This window comes from Platalea leucorodia (assembly GCF_965183815.1).
Source record: "Platalea leucorodia genome assembly, chromosome: 9".
Taxonomy (NCBI): domain Eukaryota; kingdom Metazoa; phylum Chordata; class Aves; order Pelecaniformes; family Threskiornithidae; genus Platalea; species Platalea leucorodia.
The window spans coordinates 16,116,740-16,134,682 of NC_138831.1; the positions used below are offsets into that span (position 1 = coordinate 16,116,740).

Sequence of the window (17,943 nt, forward strand, 5' to 3'; positions counted from 1 at the left end):
AAAATTCTGCCAGTGGGGCAGACTGAATGCTAAGCTGGCTTCTCAAAATGCCAAACACACTAATGTCCTTATAAAGTGGATTTAACAAATGGCTGCATCATGCTTTCCTGATTTCACTGAACCATAAACCAAGAAGCTCTGCTAGTAATCATATCAGTGATTTAAAATTTACGTGTAGTTGATTTTTAAATGCATTGCATCTTTGTACTGTAAAGTCAGTAAAAGCTGTCATATGTTATTTAAAGCTGTATAATCATCTGCACTTAACCAGCAAGTTGTCTACCATTAATTTGTAACTTCAAGCAGAATCAACACACTTTAAACCTAATACCTACAGACACATGCTATAGCTAAGACAGCATGTCTCAGATTGGAATAACTGCAAGATATTATGCTAATATCGCAACACACACGGTGCTTTTTGTAGAATACAGAGCAGACAACATTCTGTCCTCCTTTGTGAAAAAAACAGCATCTGTATTTCCCAATTTTTACTGTGTGTTTCCTATGCAAGTTAAGTCAAGGGTAGCTCACGTGACTATTACAAAATTATGCAGATTTCACAGCAATACTGCAGAAGTCTTAGTCTTTCTAGCTCTTGGGGGGGGGGGGGGGGGGATAGAAATCCCCACTTTTTGAGGTGTAGGGTTGCACTGATCTCCTGAATAACTCTTCCAATTCTTGTGCCACATTGCGAGACAGTGCTGTTACCAGCTCTTGGGAGAGAAAATGGGGTGTGTCACCTGGACTTGGCAAAATTCCCTAGGAAAAGAAAGAATCCAACTCTCCCACCAAACTCTTTTCCCCCTCCTACAGACTATCTGCTAAAAGACAAAAGGTAGTAACAGATAATAGCCAGGTGCAACATAATTTCTTTACCAGTGATTGAGACTAGCACCCCCACCTGATTTTAGGTCTCATTCTCCATAGCGGTTGAGATCTGGGCAAGCTGTGGGTCGTGCCCTCTTGATGAGTAATTTCTAAGGGACAAGAAAATTCATGGTCACCTGTGAACCAAACCTTTTCTTGAAAAGTTTTTTTGCGTTCTTGGCAAATAGTGGATTTACTATTATGCAAAAATTAGTGTCCCCCTCTGGAAGCATTCCGGTTTTGTGAAAAAATATCTGAATGTACCACAATATCTAAACAAATCAAGTGACCCTGCCCACGGACTGAGACGAGGGCCAGACATCCTCTGCCAAAACATCTCTGGGAGTTCAGGACATCGCAGTCCGGACAGCTGAACTGGCAGATTTTTCCTTTCCTTTTCCAAATCAGTGAAAAGTATGTTAAGATACTTCAAATGACCTTCAGTGGCAAGTAATGGTCACTTAGCTGCCTTCACACGGCAACGGATGAAAACTTCACTAGTGAGTGAGTGGACTCCCTCGCTGCCCAGGCAAGGTGAGCACGCCAGGTCCAAGGCTGGCAACTGCATTCAGCCAAGCGTCTGGATCACCAGAGAGGTCCATAGCGATGAAGCAGGTCCAAGGTTAATCTGGGAAGTCAGTCCATAGGTCTGGGTTCAGATCAACTGAGAGCGCAAGCATCTCAGCTTAAAAGCAGCTCCCAAAGGAGCAGCGGCAGGCCCTTGCTGAGACTACACCTAACTTTCTTCACAACAGCTCTTACCAGCCAGCTGACCCCCGATGCAGACAGCTAAACTTCTAGAAGCTGGGGAGTGCACTCCGGGCCCTGACATACGCATACATATTCTTCAGTGCAACCAACCCATCTAGGATGGTCATTTTGGCAGGGATCCACTCACTAGACATTTTGTCTATCACAAATCCATTCAAATTAAAGTATTTATTTCTGCTGCTTCTAGTTCTTCTTGGCCTTGCACCAAAACCTGATAAAAACCATGCACCAATAAAGTTTGTAAAATAATGGAAGAATTTTTTTTTTTCCCTTCAGCATCTCTGGGGTTAGCAGTAGTAACTCTCTCTAGCAAACTGGGTTCCAAATTCTTTCAAATGCCTTCCAGGCTTTCATGGCTAATCACCCAATACTAATTAGCGGAGATATTGTACTAATCAGTACTCAGCAGATGATCCCCCTTTCACTAGTCAGAGGTAACATGTTGAATACCTTGTTGACTATGTCAGTTTTGCTCAAAGTCTTTTGAGCCAAAAGGCTTGCTGCTTTCTAGAGACTTTGGGTGAATTATTAAAGTGCTTCCATTTTCTTATCAGAGAAACCAGAACAAAGAAGTAGGATTTAGGAAATGTGAAGGAAAAGGAGGGAGAAATGTTTCATAATGGTGAATTACTTCAGCACAAATATATGTAGTGTGCAGAGACTCTGGAAACGGACATCCATGGAAAACAAAACTGAGCAACAGCAAAGCTCCACATTGCCACTAGATGCCAACAATCACAGCTTTTACTTCAGCACTTTGCAAAGCACAGAAATGAGAGATGCTGTGCTGGACTACACAGTCTCACTGCCTGGGATAAGCATGACAGACAGCTCCACACTGCCACCAGGGGTTTTCCAAGTCCCTTAATCGGATCATTACAGTGAGTAAAAGCACAAACCAATTTTCTCCCTTTCTTGCTTGTTTTGATATTTACACACCAGAGAAAGTCACTGGTTGGAATCCACAGCACTTTTTGTTTTCCCTCACCCTCTTGGCTATTTAGAGCATCTGTTTATATCACCATCCTTAGGCAGGAACCAGATGTTCCTTCAGACACTAATCAACTTTGATCACAGCTGAAGCTGGTTAGCAATATATTTACCATTTATGCACGCACCCATCTTCCGTGAAGATATGAGAAAGTTTCAGGCAGGACTGTGGTAGGGAAAGACTATATTAGAGATTACTTAATCCCATAGTCTTTTTCATAAAAGAAAAAAATTACATCACATGAAAGTACAACTGCAGAATGCTGAGTAAGGCAAGCAATGGGTCATCTAATTGCAGATTGAAAGTAATGCTGTTAAACAACAGGCCATATTTATCTTGTAATTTTGCATGTGTAAATAAGTGCGCAGCCAGAATCAGTACTGCCTCAGCTTGAGTGCACACTCAAGCATGTCAAATCTCTGAAGGAAACTGTAGCTTACACAATGCAAGGCTTTTGCCTTTCGCTTACTTAGAAAAGACTGGCGAGTCTGAGGGGAATCAAGGTTTCCGAGCCCGCTTAAGACTATGCACAATCAAGAAAGTTCCTTTTTTGTCATATATCTGGGCAGAATGTTACATTTAACAAAAGCCAGTAATCAAGCATAAACACTCAAACACTGAAATTACAATAATGCTAAGGGAACAGCAGGAACATTTTCCTTTAGAAAACTTGACTAAACTAAGAACACACTTGAGAGCTGCTTTAGCTATCCTTTTTACTTGGTTCTGTTAAAAAAACAAATTTCTGTGCTCTCATTTTAAGTCTTTGTTCACCAAATAAAACATGCAAGAGTAATATTGAAACTAACAGCAGTCAAAAGAATGGGCAAACTTTACACATAGCTACAAAATACTTCTTTAAGAAAATAAAAATGTTCTTTGCAAGAAGATTGGTATTAGAGATTAAGTTTTAGAGTTGCCATAATACCTAAATTTGTTTTGTTATATGGTCCTCTGGCTTCTTCATCAACACGAACTATTTTAAATAAAAATACCTGTAATAAAAACTTCATTTTTCTAAGCAATTTGAAATCCTGCTGACTCTTTGTTTTTGCAACTGGAAGGGCCTTCACAAATGCTATCCCAGTTCATAGCTACATTTCTGGAAGTGACTGAACGGGTTAATAAAAAGCAGTACCACTCTTTACTTGAATAGATGGTATCAAGTCTTAAATCTTTCACCAACACTGCTGTTCTCATTAAAGAAATGCATTATTTCTTCTGTGTCTCAATCAGCTGCTGCATGCTGCTGAACAGCTCTTTCCCTCTGCCCAAGCAGGGTCTTGTTAGCTAGGGAGCATTGTTTAAGTACCATCTATGCAACAAATGGGAACAGGTTTATGACTAAAGCACGCACACACATGGTAACTGAGGCAAAGCCAGGATTCCAAGTGAACTCATGACAAGCCTTCCACGTTCACATTACAGGACTGAAATATCTTTACAGAATGAAGCGACCAGTAAGCAAGATTTTATTTATTCTACTTTATAGAGAAGATGACATTTTTTATTTCTGTGCAGCTATTTTCCATCAGGGTGAGGTTTTTTTGTGATCTAAAAAAGAATTAAGTGAGATTTTAAGAAATACACAGAACAAGAATGGAAAAGTAAATACAACAAAACTCAGAGCCGTATCAACAAATGTTGCAGCATTCCCGAAGTGTTTATTTGGATTCTATCCACAAGTGCACCCGTATTTTTCAGAATGCACATCAGGAAGCAATTCCAAGTTAGAACAGAGGAACTGGAGGGCTCAGGTTAAGGAGGGTGAGGCATTACGTCCCAAAGCAGCACACGTGCTCCGGATCACGCAAGAGAGGGCAGCTACGCTGACGTGCATGAACTTAATTTCCACAGTTTCCCTCAGCCCCGCGACAAAGGGCTCCCACCCTGCATGCACACACCACAAAGATACAAGTACCACCACAAAGGAAAACATGAACATTGCTAGAACAGCTGATTGCCGCCTCCTTGCTCATATGCATAGGGGAGATTGCAGCTGCCACTTTCTTGCAATAGTGGATTGTAAGCAAGCAAGCTACATTTAAAAACACCAAATATATCAGATTTTCCATTCTCATGTTCCAAAGATTTTTTTAAAAAATTCATGTCTGTCCAGGTACATCAGGAACTTTAGCCGCTCTTGACCCTTGCTCTTCCGAAAGCCTACCTTATGGTCACAGTCTAGAGGGCTATGCTCTAGATGCAATCCAGAGATTGCTGGTCAACATGCTCGCTGTCTGTCCCCTTTTCTCCCCACTACATCCATCGGCTCGTTACCACAAAGGAAAATCTTCTTGGGCAAAATCTAAATTTGAGGTCAGCTCAAGCACACTATAAATGCTGTACAAAGCTTCTCCACCAGACCAAAACTCCCAAATTAGACATCAGACAAAGGTGTATTTCCCCAAAGTGCAACGAAAAAGCAAGGCAGCGTTTCCTTGGTTATGTCACTTTAGACCTGTGGTATACATCTTTATTGTCTGCCAGAAAAATGGTGCAATATGCAAATATTAAAAAGCAGCGGGAAATTCCCTAAAATCTACAGAGGGACAACTGGTCACAAAGATCTCTGGATGGTTTAGCCCCCAAAGAAGGCCTTTCCTCACATGTATTTCATTTACCTCTTTCAGACTCCAGTCCCCTCCCTTCTCTCTTAAATATGGGGGGAGAAAGCCTGAAGAGCCCCTTTTCTTCATGTCACAGGGCATACCAGCAGAGAACACGACAAACAGCAACGAGAACTGCTCTCACATCCACCTCCGAGACGACTACTTGGTTAAGTAGCAGAAGCACCGTTCACAGAAAACGCTTCTCAGTATGGCATGCTTCTCAACAGGAAGAACAGCTACAGTTGCTGCTTCTCTGTAATCAAAGGCCATATCTACCAAAAATTGACTCCTAAATTTGTTCTCACACATAGGAGATGCTGTTGCAGAATGCAGTTACTACCAGATTAATAGTTCTCAATTTTCCAGTCACTCCTGCCAAGTGATCCGATTCATCCAGGCCAAACTTTGATTGAGCACCCCTATGAGTAAAAGATTTTTCAGCATGGACTGCCAATACATGTAGATTTATTTATAAACTATATACATGTACTACTGAACTAATACATTATAAAACATACACAAAAATAGAAATTAAAGGGAAAATAAAGATAAAACAAACATTATTTCAAAAAAAGTATTTTACTTATTAACGGTACAAAAGAATATTTTCTTCCCACACTCCAACGGATTGTCTTGCGCACACCCCACTTTGGAGACCACTGATCTAGGCGAAGGTGGTAACATTTCATCAGACCAGCTCACATCGCTGGGAGAAAGGACACCTCACTCCAAGTCTTTTTCCATATTCCCATATTACTTACCTAACATGCTTAGGCCTGTTCAATCTCCCTGCTCATACACGAAGTAAAGGAACTACAGTTTTAAACCAACAAATCAGAGCTTGTTTCATAAACTTAAGTTGCTGGATTTGGGTACAAACTCAGAAAACTATCAACTTACCCCAAAAGTCTCCGGAAACAAAGATCATGAGTTCACTCACAATGAAAAGAGAGCCAGTAGGCAAATAAACCTGAAGCTATTAAGAGGCATCTTTCTGAGGCCTCCTAATGGCATGGCGCAATTGCAAAGTTAACCCATCCTAGGAGAGCGTACACTCTTCCTCACTACCTTATTACTGTTTTTGTTCTTTTAACTGCTGGCAAGAAACAAAAACCTCAGATACAGCTCAAGGCAGACTCCTTCAATGCTTCTCCCAAGGGGAAACTTTACTCACTGCCTTAGAATGATATTGTAATTCATGCTAATACTTTGTAATTACCATCTATAAATGCAAGATATGCCAATTTCCAGATGACTATCAGGGAAATACACTGAAAGCATATTATACTGCCGAATACTCTGAAAAGGTTTTCACTTGCAGTATTTCAAAGCAGGCTTCAAGGGGAAGAAAACAATGTACAACAAGGGAACAATCTTGCTGCAGAGGCAAGGTGAGGCAACCTCTGGATGACTGAGGAGATCTTATTCAGCCCCAATCCATCATCATCTAGTCAACGTCAAAGAAACTGTAGGATATGAGAACAAATTTCCATCACGAAAAATCTACGTAAACTTCAGGACCGTGCTATCTCAACAGCATCAAACACTAGCAGGATTGTTTCTCTTGGTCCAAGAGTCATGGTCAGACCCTCTTTAATTAAGAGGATACGAACCAGAAATCAGTTTCACAATGCTTCCTATCTTTATCAAAGGGTTTTTCCTCCAGTGAACAAACCTGCAAAGAATTTTAGGAAAATATAGGTTATAGCTCAAATTAGCCTAGTTATTCTAAAAAAAACAAAAACAAACGAAAAAACAAAAAACCCAAGAGTGCTTCAACTAAATTGATCTGGGAAAGAAGAGAGATGGTAAGCCAAACACTACTTCTTGATATCATTAATAAACTGATACGTATAGCTTTGCAAGAACACGTCACGTCACAGAACAGAGACTGTCATTTCAGTGAACGCTTTTTCCACCCAGGCTAGACAAACTTAAAGAGACAGCAGTGATCCCCTGTCAGCACAGTAGCCAGACTGATCTAAATCAGATTCAGTCAGCCTGGCATTGCAGTTCAATTGCAGGCTGTAGCCAGTCTTCCCAAAGCCTCTCAACAGCACCATTCACTCAAACTGGAATTCCTCACTTTTTATAAAATATGCAATAAAACAAGAGGAGAAGAAAAAACCCATCTACGTAAATGCAAGGTTTTGTTGCAGGAGCTAAATAACAGCTGCTAAGGAGGACTACTCTGGCTGCTGCTCTTCCCATCACTCCTTGTTTGACTGTGGTGTGCCATCCAACCAACCAAATGTGTTTCAAAAGTAGCTCTCATTTCACTGATCAAATACATATAAAATAAGCCACCTGCCATGTGAGAAAATGACTAATGCTTGCATCTTTTAAGCTCTTTGCTTCACCGCTGACGAAGCTTTTGAACACAGTAGCATTAGTGTTTGCTGAAAGAAGCTTCCTTTTAAAAACAAGATTCAAAAGGCTTAAGAAAACATACAAGGAGATGATAAAGACCAAAGGTAAATCTGAGTAACTTACTGCTGCTGCTGTGGCCTCCTCTCCACCTACATAGATAGAAGAAGCAATCTCCATCACGGACAAGTTTGTGGGAGCATCTGTAGTAGATGACGATCTGGGCCGACCTGACTGAATATCTTGGGCAGACCTTCTGTTGATCTGTGGGCTTCCTTTCGGGGCGTCTGCCTTGCCCCGCCTGCTGTGCAGGCTCGTCCCTCTCTTCATTTTAGGTGGCACTCTGATCTGCTGAAGCACCCGGTTCAGAGCTGTGGGGTGGGTGGAGACACCATCAATTTCAGCACAGACGCTTTGGCTTTCCAGATCCATTTCAGGCTCCAGATCAGCCTGAGCTTGCTGAACATCATGTGGAGAAACTGACGACCTCCTGCGCTGATGCTGGAAAAGGTGCTTCAAGCCTTGACCAATCACATTAATGTTCTCCAAAGCATTATGGGTTATTTTGGATAATTTTTGCTCTGATTCATGTTGTTTTTTGGTCTCTTGATCTTGGGATTTGCCTCCAGGGTCAGGGTCATCACACAACTGTTCAGTGCCAGGGGGCTCCATTGATGACACCCAACAGGTTTATTGGACTACTCATACATGAATACGTCCCCTGTCTTTAAAAGGCTTGTGTTTGTTTTAAAAATGCCAAGATTGTCAGCCAATTAGGTGTGCAATTGCTTCAAGAGTGACTACACATGCAGCTGTGCCACGGTGATCTCATGCTTATCTAATGTTAAACAAAAGAGTCATTATTATACATCCATGCAGAAAGTAGTGGGTTAAAAAATCCAATGCGCAAAACATGCCATTAACAAAACAAAATGTATCAGTTTTCCAAGCATCTCTCCATGTGGTATTAGTTGCATCTAGGCTGTACGCAGAAGCCAAAGCTTGTATGAGACAAGTCATTCATTGCCTAGGGGAAAAAGCCCAGCACAAAGGGTATAGGAAAGCAAGAAAGGTAAAAAAAGCTGTTCAAAAGGGGGAGAAGCAAGGAGAAACCTGTTTTTATTAAAAACAAGCCCATAATAATATCGAACAGAACATGAGGTTAAACTTCTGAAGAGCACGTTAGTCTCTTTGGCAGAATTAATTTTGTTCCTTGACATAGATCTGATATTTTGTCCTTCAAATGCAATGTCTGCTCTGCCCATCTGATTTTCCTGTAGAATGCCTAACTTCACAGTATTTAATATATGCAAGAAAACAGAACATTTCCAAATCATTTATGCATTTCCAAATAGTAAGAAATGGCATATTACTGCCAACATCCGCTGATGGCACTGGAAACTAGATGTGAAAATCTGTCTTCAAGCAAGAACAGGCAAGTGAAATGCTTTCAATTGGCATAGTCTTGTCCATAGTTCTCAGAGAAAACAAAAATGCCCTTTTAAAGGTAGATTAAACAACCAATCTCAAAGGGAGCAGCACCACATACGTGTTGCTCGGTCTCTAGCAGAGAGGAAACATGCAGCTTTTCTCCAAGAGATCTCAACCTTACCTATCAGCTGGGCTCAGGCAGGAGTTGGTTATATGACATTGCAGCTGAGCACTTATATAGCAACACACCATTGGAGAAATACAGCAAAGGAATGAGGAAGGAAGGAAGGACACAGTATCTGAAAGAGTTTCACATCAGCACCATGAGATCACATGCTCGGAAGCTGATCATTGTTTTCTTGCAGGAGAAAGCTTTGATTAGGCTTCTATAAATACAGAAACCAGATCACAGAGGTCTACCTCAATCTTGGCAGAAAGCAGCCTGTGCTTTAAAAAAAAAAAAAACAAAAACAAAAACCATTTTATTTGAAATGCAGCATATGTTTGGGATTTGAGAGCATTCGTTTTTATCTTAAAACAGCTGCAGAAGCATAATGCATTGGGGTTACAATTAGAGCGCTCTCAATTTTGTGCATCTAAAACTGACACAATGGGTTAAACAGATATCCCAAAATGCTTTCCAAATTGGCATCCAAAAATATCAGAAGAGCTGCCTCACACTCTCTTTTTTTTCAAATGTCGTTGCTATCAGCTGGAGGCAAGATGAAATTCAGTACTTACAGAAAGCAAAATACTGGAACGATACAGGATTTTATCTCAGTACTTTTAACACGTTATAACATTGATTCTAAATATATTGGCCAGTTTAATCAGTAACACATTAAATGCAAAGTAATAAACTACATCCCAGAAAAATATAGTTACCCATATTCATGCAGAAATTGTGTGGCAAAATCAAAAAAATGGGCAACCCACCTTGTACTTTTACATACTTAACACTTTCATAAATGACTTCAAGTGCCGTTATGACTAGTATTATGCTTTGACTTTTGAGCTTGCTCTTCCTTAACATTTCTTTTTTCTCATGGAACACGTTTTCCAGAAAGTTGAATTGCAGGTCTCCACTTAAGTTTTGGGGAAAAAAAGGCAAAACTACATTTTCTTTTTCATCCAGCAGACCAAATGGTTCAGTGAACAAACCTCAGTGGCTAAAAAGCAAGACTTCCAAAATTATCTGGCATATTAAATACAAACCTGACATCTGGCCCATAACTGCCTTTTTCATTTTAGCTAATTCCCTCAGTATTAATTTTTCAGTCGGGACTCACTGAAGAACTGTATTTCATATCAAAGATGCCCAATATGCTCTCTAACCAGTATCTTTTTGATCTCCTGCACACTTTCTATCCAGATTACCACTGGTAATACTGCTGACCTTAAAGAACACCACTTCAGTCTAACTAGAGATCCATGCATTATCTGCTGGAAACCATTAACCTGCTTAAATTAGCCATATGCCAATTTACAAACCAACCTGAAAGAAATCAGCCTACAGTCAGCTCACAAACAAGTGACTACCACCCCGCTGTATTCTGTGACTGATTTCTGAAATTACACTGACCCGTTATCTTTAAGAAGCTCCTATAGGGAGCTTTGTGGTCATCTGTCTGTTCATATTTCCATATGACGAGTCTGTTGTGAGCCGGAAAAGAGCTTTTCAAATTGCATATCTGGTATGAAGATCCTTAAAACTACTTATTTGTCCTACTATCTACTTTTGGGGAAAAAACTACTCATAAATGTGAAGAACTGTGAATCAGCAGAATTAATTAGCACATTTATTGGCATTAGGATTCAAGTTTTGTGCTTGCCTTTTTTCCCCACTTATAACAACGTTTATATTCTGTTTGAGGGAGGAATGGAGTACTTTACAGCATGAAGTTCAAAAACCATACATTTCTTATTCGTGCGAGAATATAATACATCAGAGAAAATTCACAATTCCGTATAGTCATACTGAGCAGATGTTATAGCATTATTACATCCCAGAACATGCTAATATAGTCCTTCATTTGTGCAATTATTTCACAGCAGCACTGGGAAACAAAACAGTTCAAAAGGAGAAACTGGCAAAAACAATATTAGATAACTGAATATATAAACTAGTACTTGCCTCCATCACTTGCCCTTTAGCATGGCTGACATACAGCAGTCCCTCCACTGAACAAAACTGCAAAAGAAATTGGGTATGAGATGCAATTTTGGAAATGGGAGGAAAGATGTACACAAACAACAAAGTGAACATGGTTCCAACTTCTAGATTTTTTTTTTTTTTTTTTTTTCATTTAAATGCAAGTGCCTCTGGAAGCTGGGCTATTTTAAACTCTTTCAAATAATTGAAGGGATACAAATATAATTGAAGTTAAAACTGAATCTTACAGAGTTAATCTCTTACAGAGAATTTCTTGTGATAGAACATTTTCTCTTGGGATTTATGGCCACCAATATGCGCTGAAAGCACAGGCAGATTTCAGGCTCTAGTCTGCAAGGTCAGACTGGTCCATAGAGATCTTATTTTCTCCTCCTATTTAGTCATTCAAATGTTCTGGGCACAGGTCAAACAGCTTGCTCTTGTTTATCTGGAGTTCACCTAACAGGACGTGAGAATTGTGAGCACTTTGAAACCCGAGCACCTTTCAGTTCATTTCACAAGGAAGCTTCTGTCACCTTGGCTGAACTGCTACTGTACGTAACAGCAGCCTCCGCCAGGAGGCCAACAAAACCAACCAACCCCTGTCCACTACAGCAATAATCCCTGCACAGCACCCTTCCGTAATGGCAGACTGCCTACATGCTGAACCCGTCTACGCGGAGACGTGGCAATGGATCCAGTCACAGCCTTCACACAGAATGAGCGTGAAGGATTCAAAGGTTTGAGTCCAACCTAGGCAAAGCACACCACGCCCGAGGACACCATCCTGGCTTTGCTCTCCTTTCCTAAAGGAGGGCACAGAGTATTTCAAGGGCATTTTGATGATCTGTTTAATGTTTCTGCGACAAGCCCAAGGTAAGGCCAGATGCTAGAACGACACAACAGAGGATGACAAGAGGACAGCTGAGAGCAGATATGACCGCATTCCTCTAGCCAGACTCACACATTATTCTGAACCACAGTTAAACCACCCAGATTTTCCAAAGGTCATGAGTTACTCAACTAGTTCCTGAAAACAGGGACACAAGCTTCAGAATACATCAGCACTCAGAAGAATACTACGAGACTGCACAACTGGGGCATTTTGACTATTTTATTACACACCAGATTCCCACCTCCAAGAAGACAGCAGAGATAAAGAAAATGTTAATCAGAACCACTGAAGTGGGATGCTAGAATATGAAGAAAGTGATGACAGCAAATATGAAGAACTTAGAAAAAATGAATGAACGCATTTTTGAAAAAGATCTGACACAGAAGAAATTACATTTCTACAATAGCATGAGTGGAGAACTAAGCAGTGTGTGAAGTACTGTTAACATATGAGGTGCCACTAACATAACTTCATAGCCATTCTACTCGTCTTTTATCTTTTCTTAGTTTTAAAGTTATTTTTTAAGAACTTTCAGAGCTTCTGCCAGTGAGGTCTTTATAGATATGCCCTATAGCACTATAGGACCCTGTAGGTCAAGAGATATTTTTGCCTCAAGTTCCCAGCCTTTATACTGCAGTCTGATTTCCAGAGTGCCCACAGATGGGCTTTGAGATCTAAGGTCATAAAAACTACTTGTATATCCTCCCTTGTGAATCACAGCCTTCACTGACATACAAATCACATCTCCTATTTTCTGTCAGAAGTTCATTTTTTTCTAAACTTTGAAAAGCTACTGCACTGGGCTAATCAAAATTCCTCCAGTTCCCTGTACTTATGAAGAGCAAACACAACCTTACCATCTTTTTTTTTTGCATATCTAATGGCTCTATTCTAGAGCCATTTACTTGGCACGAATGCTACACATACATATCACAGAGAACATGGCAGGGTAGAAACTAATCAAGTATTGCTGGTGCTGTTTTGCTCTAGACATCGAGATCATCTACAGGGAGAAAAAGTTTCCTCCCAGTTTTCATTTTTCTTCATCAAATACTTTGTAACATGAAAGTGTCAAAAATCTGTCAAGTATCTAAGATCAAGATCAGAAGTCTGAAAAGACTTTGGCCCATTAGTTTTTAGTTGAACTTTATTCAAGTTAAATTTTACTCTAAACGCATCAGTTTAATGAATTGCATTCAAACCCACAGTTATTTGTAAATAAAATGAACTCTGAAGTTACCATTGAAACTCAGCTGACTTATCTGCAACTGGAGTACTTGTTACAGATACAAGCAGCACAGAACTGTAGAAACAGGGAAGAAAAATTCTTTTCAACAAAAGAAAACAGAAAATATTCTGCCTTTTTGTAGACTATTTCAAATACCTATTATTTATGCTGTATTTTAATATCTTGAACCCTTAACGTTAATGTTGAAATACAGTTAGCTAAGGAACCCTCACATTTGTTTTATTCCATAAACAGGTCAGTTTAATAGCTTATCATAGAGTTGTAGTCCAGAGTTAGCAGGGATCTTAGGTAGGAGATGCTTCCCGTTCCTCTTATTTGGCAGAAGAAAAACATTTTTCAGTTGCTTCAGGCTAAGAACTATTTTTGTCAAGAAACAGCCCAGCTTAGTTTGAGAAATCCCAGATTATTTTCAGAAACTCATCCCAAAATGAATTCTGTATCAGGGCAAACAGTTCAGCAAGAAAGACTAGAGGGGCAATAGTCACACACTGGAAAACCACATATTATGGGAACTGGGAACCCTAGCAAGTGATTTATATCCACAGGAGGATTAAGACATTTTAAAGGCATCATTGTTCAGCAGCAACAAGCAGCAGAGCAAATAAGGAGAGAAAGCTCCGGGTGTTCACAGCTAATCCTGTCAGAAAGAGGAACTCATGAGAAACCGGAATGGGTGTAAAATTCAAGGGGGTTGTGGTTTGGAAAACATTCAAAGAGGAAGACAACAGTAATAGAGTAAATAATTTGACCCAAAAGAACAAGTGGATAGTGGCATGACTACCCAATACCTGGAGAAACAGGTATATTTAGCTGTTATATTATAACAGAACAATTTTTTAAAAGTCAGAGTAGAGAACTGGGGGAAAAATGGAAGAAAAAGACATACAAGAAATAATTAAATGCAAAGAACATAGGTAACATGACAGAATACAGGAAAAAACTTAATAAAGACCAGAAAACAATACTATTTTTAATCAAAATGATACCTGCAGTTTTCAAGACAGAATTATTCTTCCTCCTCCTCCAAAATTCACCCAAGAAAAGATTTCCTGGAATTCTAGTGAAGTCCAAAAGAAAAAAGAGGGACAAGATAGACAGATAGATAGATTTAAAGGCTGACACCTGGCCACAACCCTGACACTGACAGTACTCTATGCAAGAACATAAATGGAGTATGGCTGAAAGAGCAAATTGAAAGGCAAGACCAGAAAGACTCAGCATATTAAATAGTGCAGCTAGGAGAGGAAGGGGGGGAAAAAAACAGCTTCAAGTATGTGTAAAGCAAGCCAAATTTCTGTTGAGGTTCTGCATCTAAAATTTTAGAAAAGAGGAATAGCCCAAAGCCAGCTACTTTTGATGAAGCAGTAAGGAGTGGCAGGTGGCATGCCCAAGGAATTCACTGAACTAATCCACAGAGCTCCGGACAAGGAGTCCATGCCACTCAACACAGCGAGAAAGGCTGCACCGGATGGAGAGCAACCGCCACTTTAATAGGAACAAGGGACACCGGGCAAAGCAAGAGACCTACAGCTTATTTTGTAAGCCAACTGCACAGTGTTACAGAGCAAAAACAACATAGTAGGATAACAATAGGTTTTACTGATTTCTGCCTAATGATTTCCCTAAACCCTCCAACCTATTCCCAACACTATCCAGAAGTCAAGAAGGAAGTCAGCTGAATGATGCCATCTCTGCTATCCTTGCTCTCCCTTCTCATACCACAGATTCAGCAGGAACACAGTTTGATGGCTAAAGTACAGGCTGAGAGACCAGACATCCTGGGCTAAACCAGCTTTGTCTTGTTAAACAGATTTTGAGCAAGTCAGCCTCTATGCCTAATGTTTTCCTATATGCAAAATATGAACAACCCAGCTGGCTGAAGAAGGGGAGAAACACTGAGGGTAATACTGGTGAAGGTACTTTAATAAAATGCTTTAAAATGGAGCAAAACACTTGGATTCCTTTGAATGCAATGAGTACAGATATCAGTTAAGAATAATTCAAACTTCGAATGCCAAGTTGCTGAATTTTATAAAGGTAGCCAACTGTATTCTTTTGGTAAAAGGATTAAGTCAACTGACACATGCACTATAAATCAATTCATCATTTAGTAGTCCCACAACTTACACATTAAACCACAGACCACTTGTATGAATACCAAAGAACAGAAAAACTCACTCCAGCACACTGTTAATAAAATAACAGAGAGGCTGGCGGTATGTTTACGTATGAATTACACAATCATCACCAAGGAGCAACTTAACAGAATTTTTAAGATATTTAAGGACAAAAATGGCACTATGTCTGAGCCCGTGCAAAACATGAGACGTACAAACTCTCTCCTAGAATTCTCACAAGCCTCGATCTAGACAGTCCATCCACTCATCTGCTAGGGGTGACTATGCTGCAAGGAAAAGGGGGTGGGAGCAGATACCTGAGGTCACTCAAAAGGCATGAAGAATTGTCCTCCTCTTCTCTGAAGCAGAAATGGGGAGGGAGGGAGAGTCACCTTTTCCCATGCCTTCCCCATGTACATTAACAATTTCAGAGGGTTCAGCAGCAGAAGATTTTATGCTTTGGCACACCAAAATGTATTCACCATTTCTACCCCTGCATCCATTAATGGTTCACATGCTCATACTGTGCAAGGGCAGCATGTTCACAGACATACCAGAAGGTGATTTTTCAACATCAGCCTCTTCTCAGATCCACATCCTGTTGAAACAGTTCCTTTCTATAACTTTATATTTAATACTGCTGACCAACAAAACTAATACACACAGTTTTTTGTTCCTGAAAGCTCAAATATTAATCCTACAGATAAAATTGCACTCAAGTCACAGATGAGCAGATATCACTCTTAACGAACGACAGATCCCTTTCTCCTTCCAATTATTTTTTAAGAAACATCTTCCTGAATACACCCACATGCGAACCAAGCATCTTCAATACCACCCATAGGCAATCTCTAAATTACTGCTGTCCTATAAGAAGTACTGCTCATTGATTGCTGTGAATAAAGACCAGTGTGGTTCTTCTGCAAAGTTAAAAGTTCACGGTGTAAGGACCATAGACATAAATACCAAAGATTAGGTAATTTTCCTTGTTTATTAGGAAACTGCAGTGGCTTAAAGTTGAGTGACTGGTTTTCAGAAATGTTTCTACTGCTTTACAGTACAACCAACTGCCATTGAAATATTTTCCATCCCTCTTTGAATATTCCAGTAACTCAGTGTTTACACTGTTGTCTGAATCAAAGCTATGAAGTAGAGGTCAAGACTTCTCCAAAATTAAGAACCATGCAGAGGTACCAATACATAATCATTCAGGTTTTGGTATATGCTATAAACATCATATGAAAATCAAAGCAAAATATTTCAGCTATATTTCTATAGCTTGTGACCTGTAAAATTATTAGAAGACTTTCAAGACTGTGCTGCTGCATCTAGAGATGGTATTCCATAATAGTCTGACTGTAGGGCAACGTTACTGGTTCCACAGTTTAGCAGAGCTTCTTGTTCTTCCTTCTAAAAAGCACTGGTTATCTTTAAAGCACTTCCTTCACCCCCGATGAATTTATTAGCTACATAAAGCATTTATAGGTTTACTTTACCAAAACAGATGACTAGTCTATGAATTTACTCTTGGAATGCTCCTACATTATATTGAATTACTATTACTTCCCTAGTTTTCAGATGAAAAAACAAACATAGAAAGGTCAAGAAGCTGCCTTAACATTATGTAAGACTTTTGGAGCAGAGAATCAAACTTAAAATTTCCTCTTAAAAGGTTAATGTCATATGTACATGAGCTCTCACTGATGCCACCTTCTGATTTGCTTATGAACAGATAGTATACAGTACCATATCTGGAACCTACCAAAACCACTTAAAAAAAAATCCTTTCCTGGAAATGTCCTCATAGGCTATTTTCCATCAAATTCATAAAACCAGTGCTGCAAGAAAACTAAGTCAAGGTTAAAGATTTAGCTAGAGCCTTCTGATTTGCCAACGTTCACAATTACATAGATCATACACATTTTCTAGAAATTTTTGTTGTGAATGTACTTAGAAGTTCAGAGACAACACTAAAAATGCAGCCTGCAGGTATTTTAGAGGAAAAACAAATCTGATGGATCTGGGTACATACAAAGAATTCTTATAAAAACCGTCTGTTTTACTAGACATAAGAGGAAACTTCCCTATTAGCAAGTCTTTCTGTTTAACAAGATAGATTACAAATTAGTACTTTTACATTGCATCCACCACAAGTATGTATACAGCAGCAGAAGTTACACAAGGCTGCAATTTACAACTGTACAGTTTGCCAAGACAAGACCAACAGCTGACACTTTCACTTGATTTAGTAATCCGTTTCAGAAAAGCCACATCCTCACCTACTCTTCTTCAAAACCAAATTGAAAGGCAACTCAAACTGCAGCATTTCCCCAAGAACATCTCTGCTCTTTGCTAAATGAAAAAAAGTTGTAACCATGTTTACATGTTCTAAACACCAGTCAACTGCATATTCCAAATTCAGTGCTTCACTGGAGGGCATCTGAAGGGACCACCTCCAGTCGCAGTTCAAGCAGGGATCTCAGGCTGG

The 17,943-nt window shown here is 39.7% G+C and overlaps 1 protein-coding gene across 4 annotated transcripts in view; it reads right to left on the minus strand.

The window, feature by feature from the left end:
* TMCC1 (transmembrane and coiled-coil domain family 1) overlaps nt 1-17,943 on the minus strand; it is a 125,053-nt gene that overhangs the window by 89,849 nt on the left and 17,261 nt on the right. Inside the window, exons 1-3 of one of the 4 annotated variants that reach the window (XM_082321173.1) lie at nt 9,979-11,163; nt 9,224-9,489; nt 7,738-8,449 (exon numbers count right to left, since the gene is read on the minus strand). In XM_082321173.1, the coding sequence (XP_082177299.1) occupies nt 7,738-8,283 (546 nt within the window). In that variant the 5' untranslated portion in view covers nt 8,284-8,449; nt 9,224-9,489; nt 9,979-11,163. The other 3 variants (XM_082321172.1, XM_082321175.1, XM_082321174.1) reach the window with 3 other exon arrangements.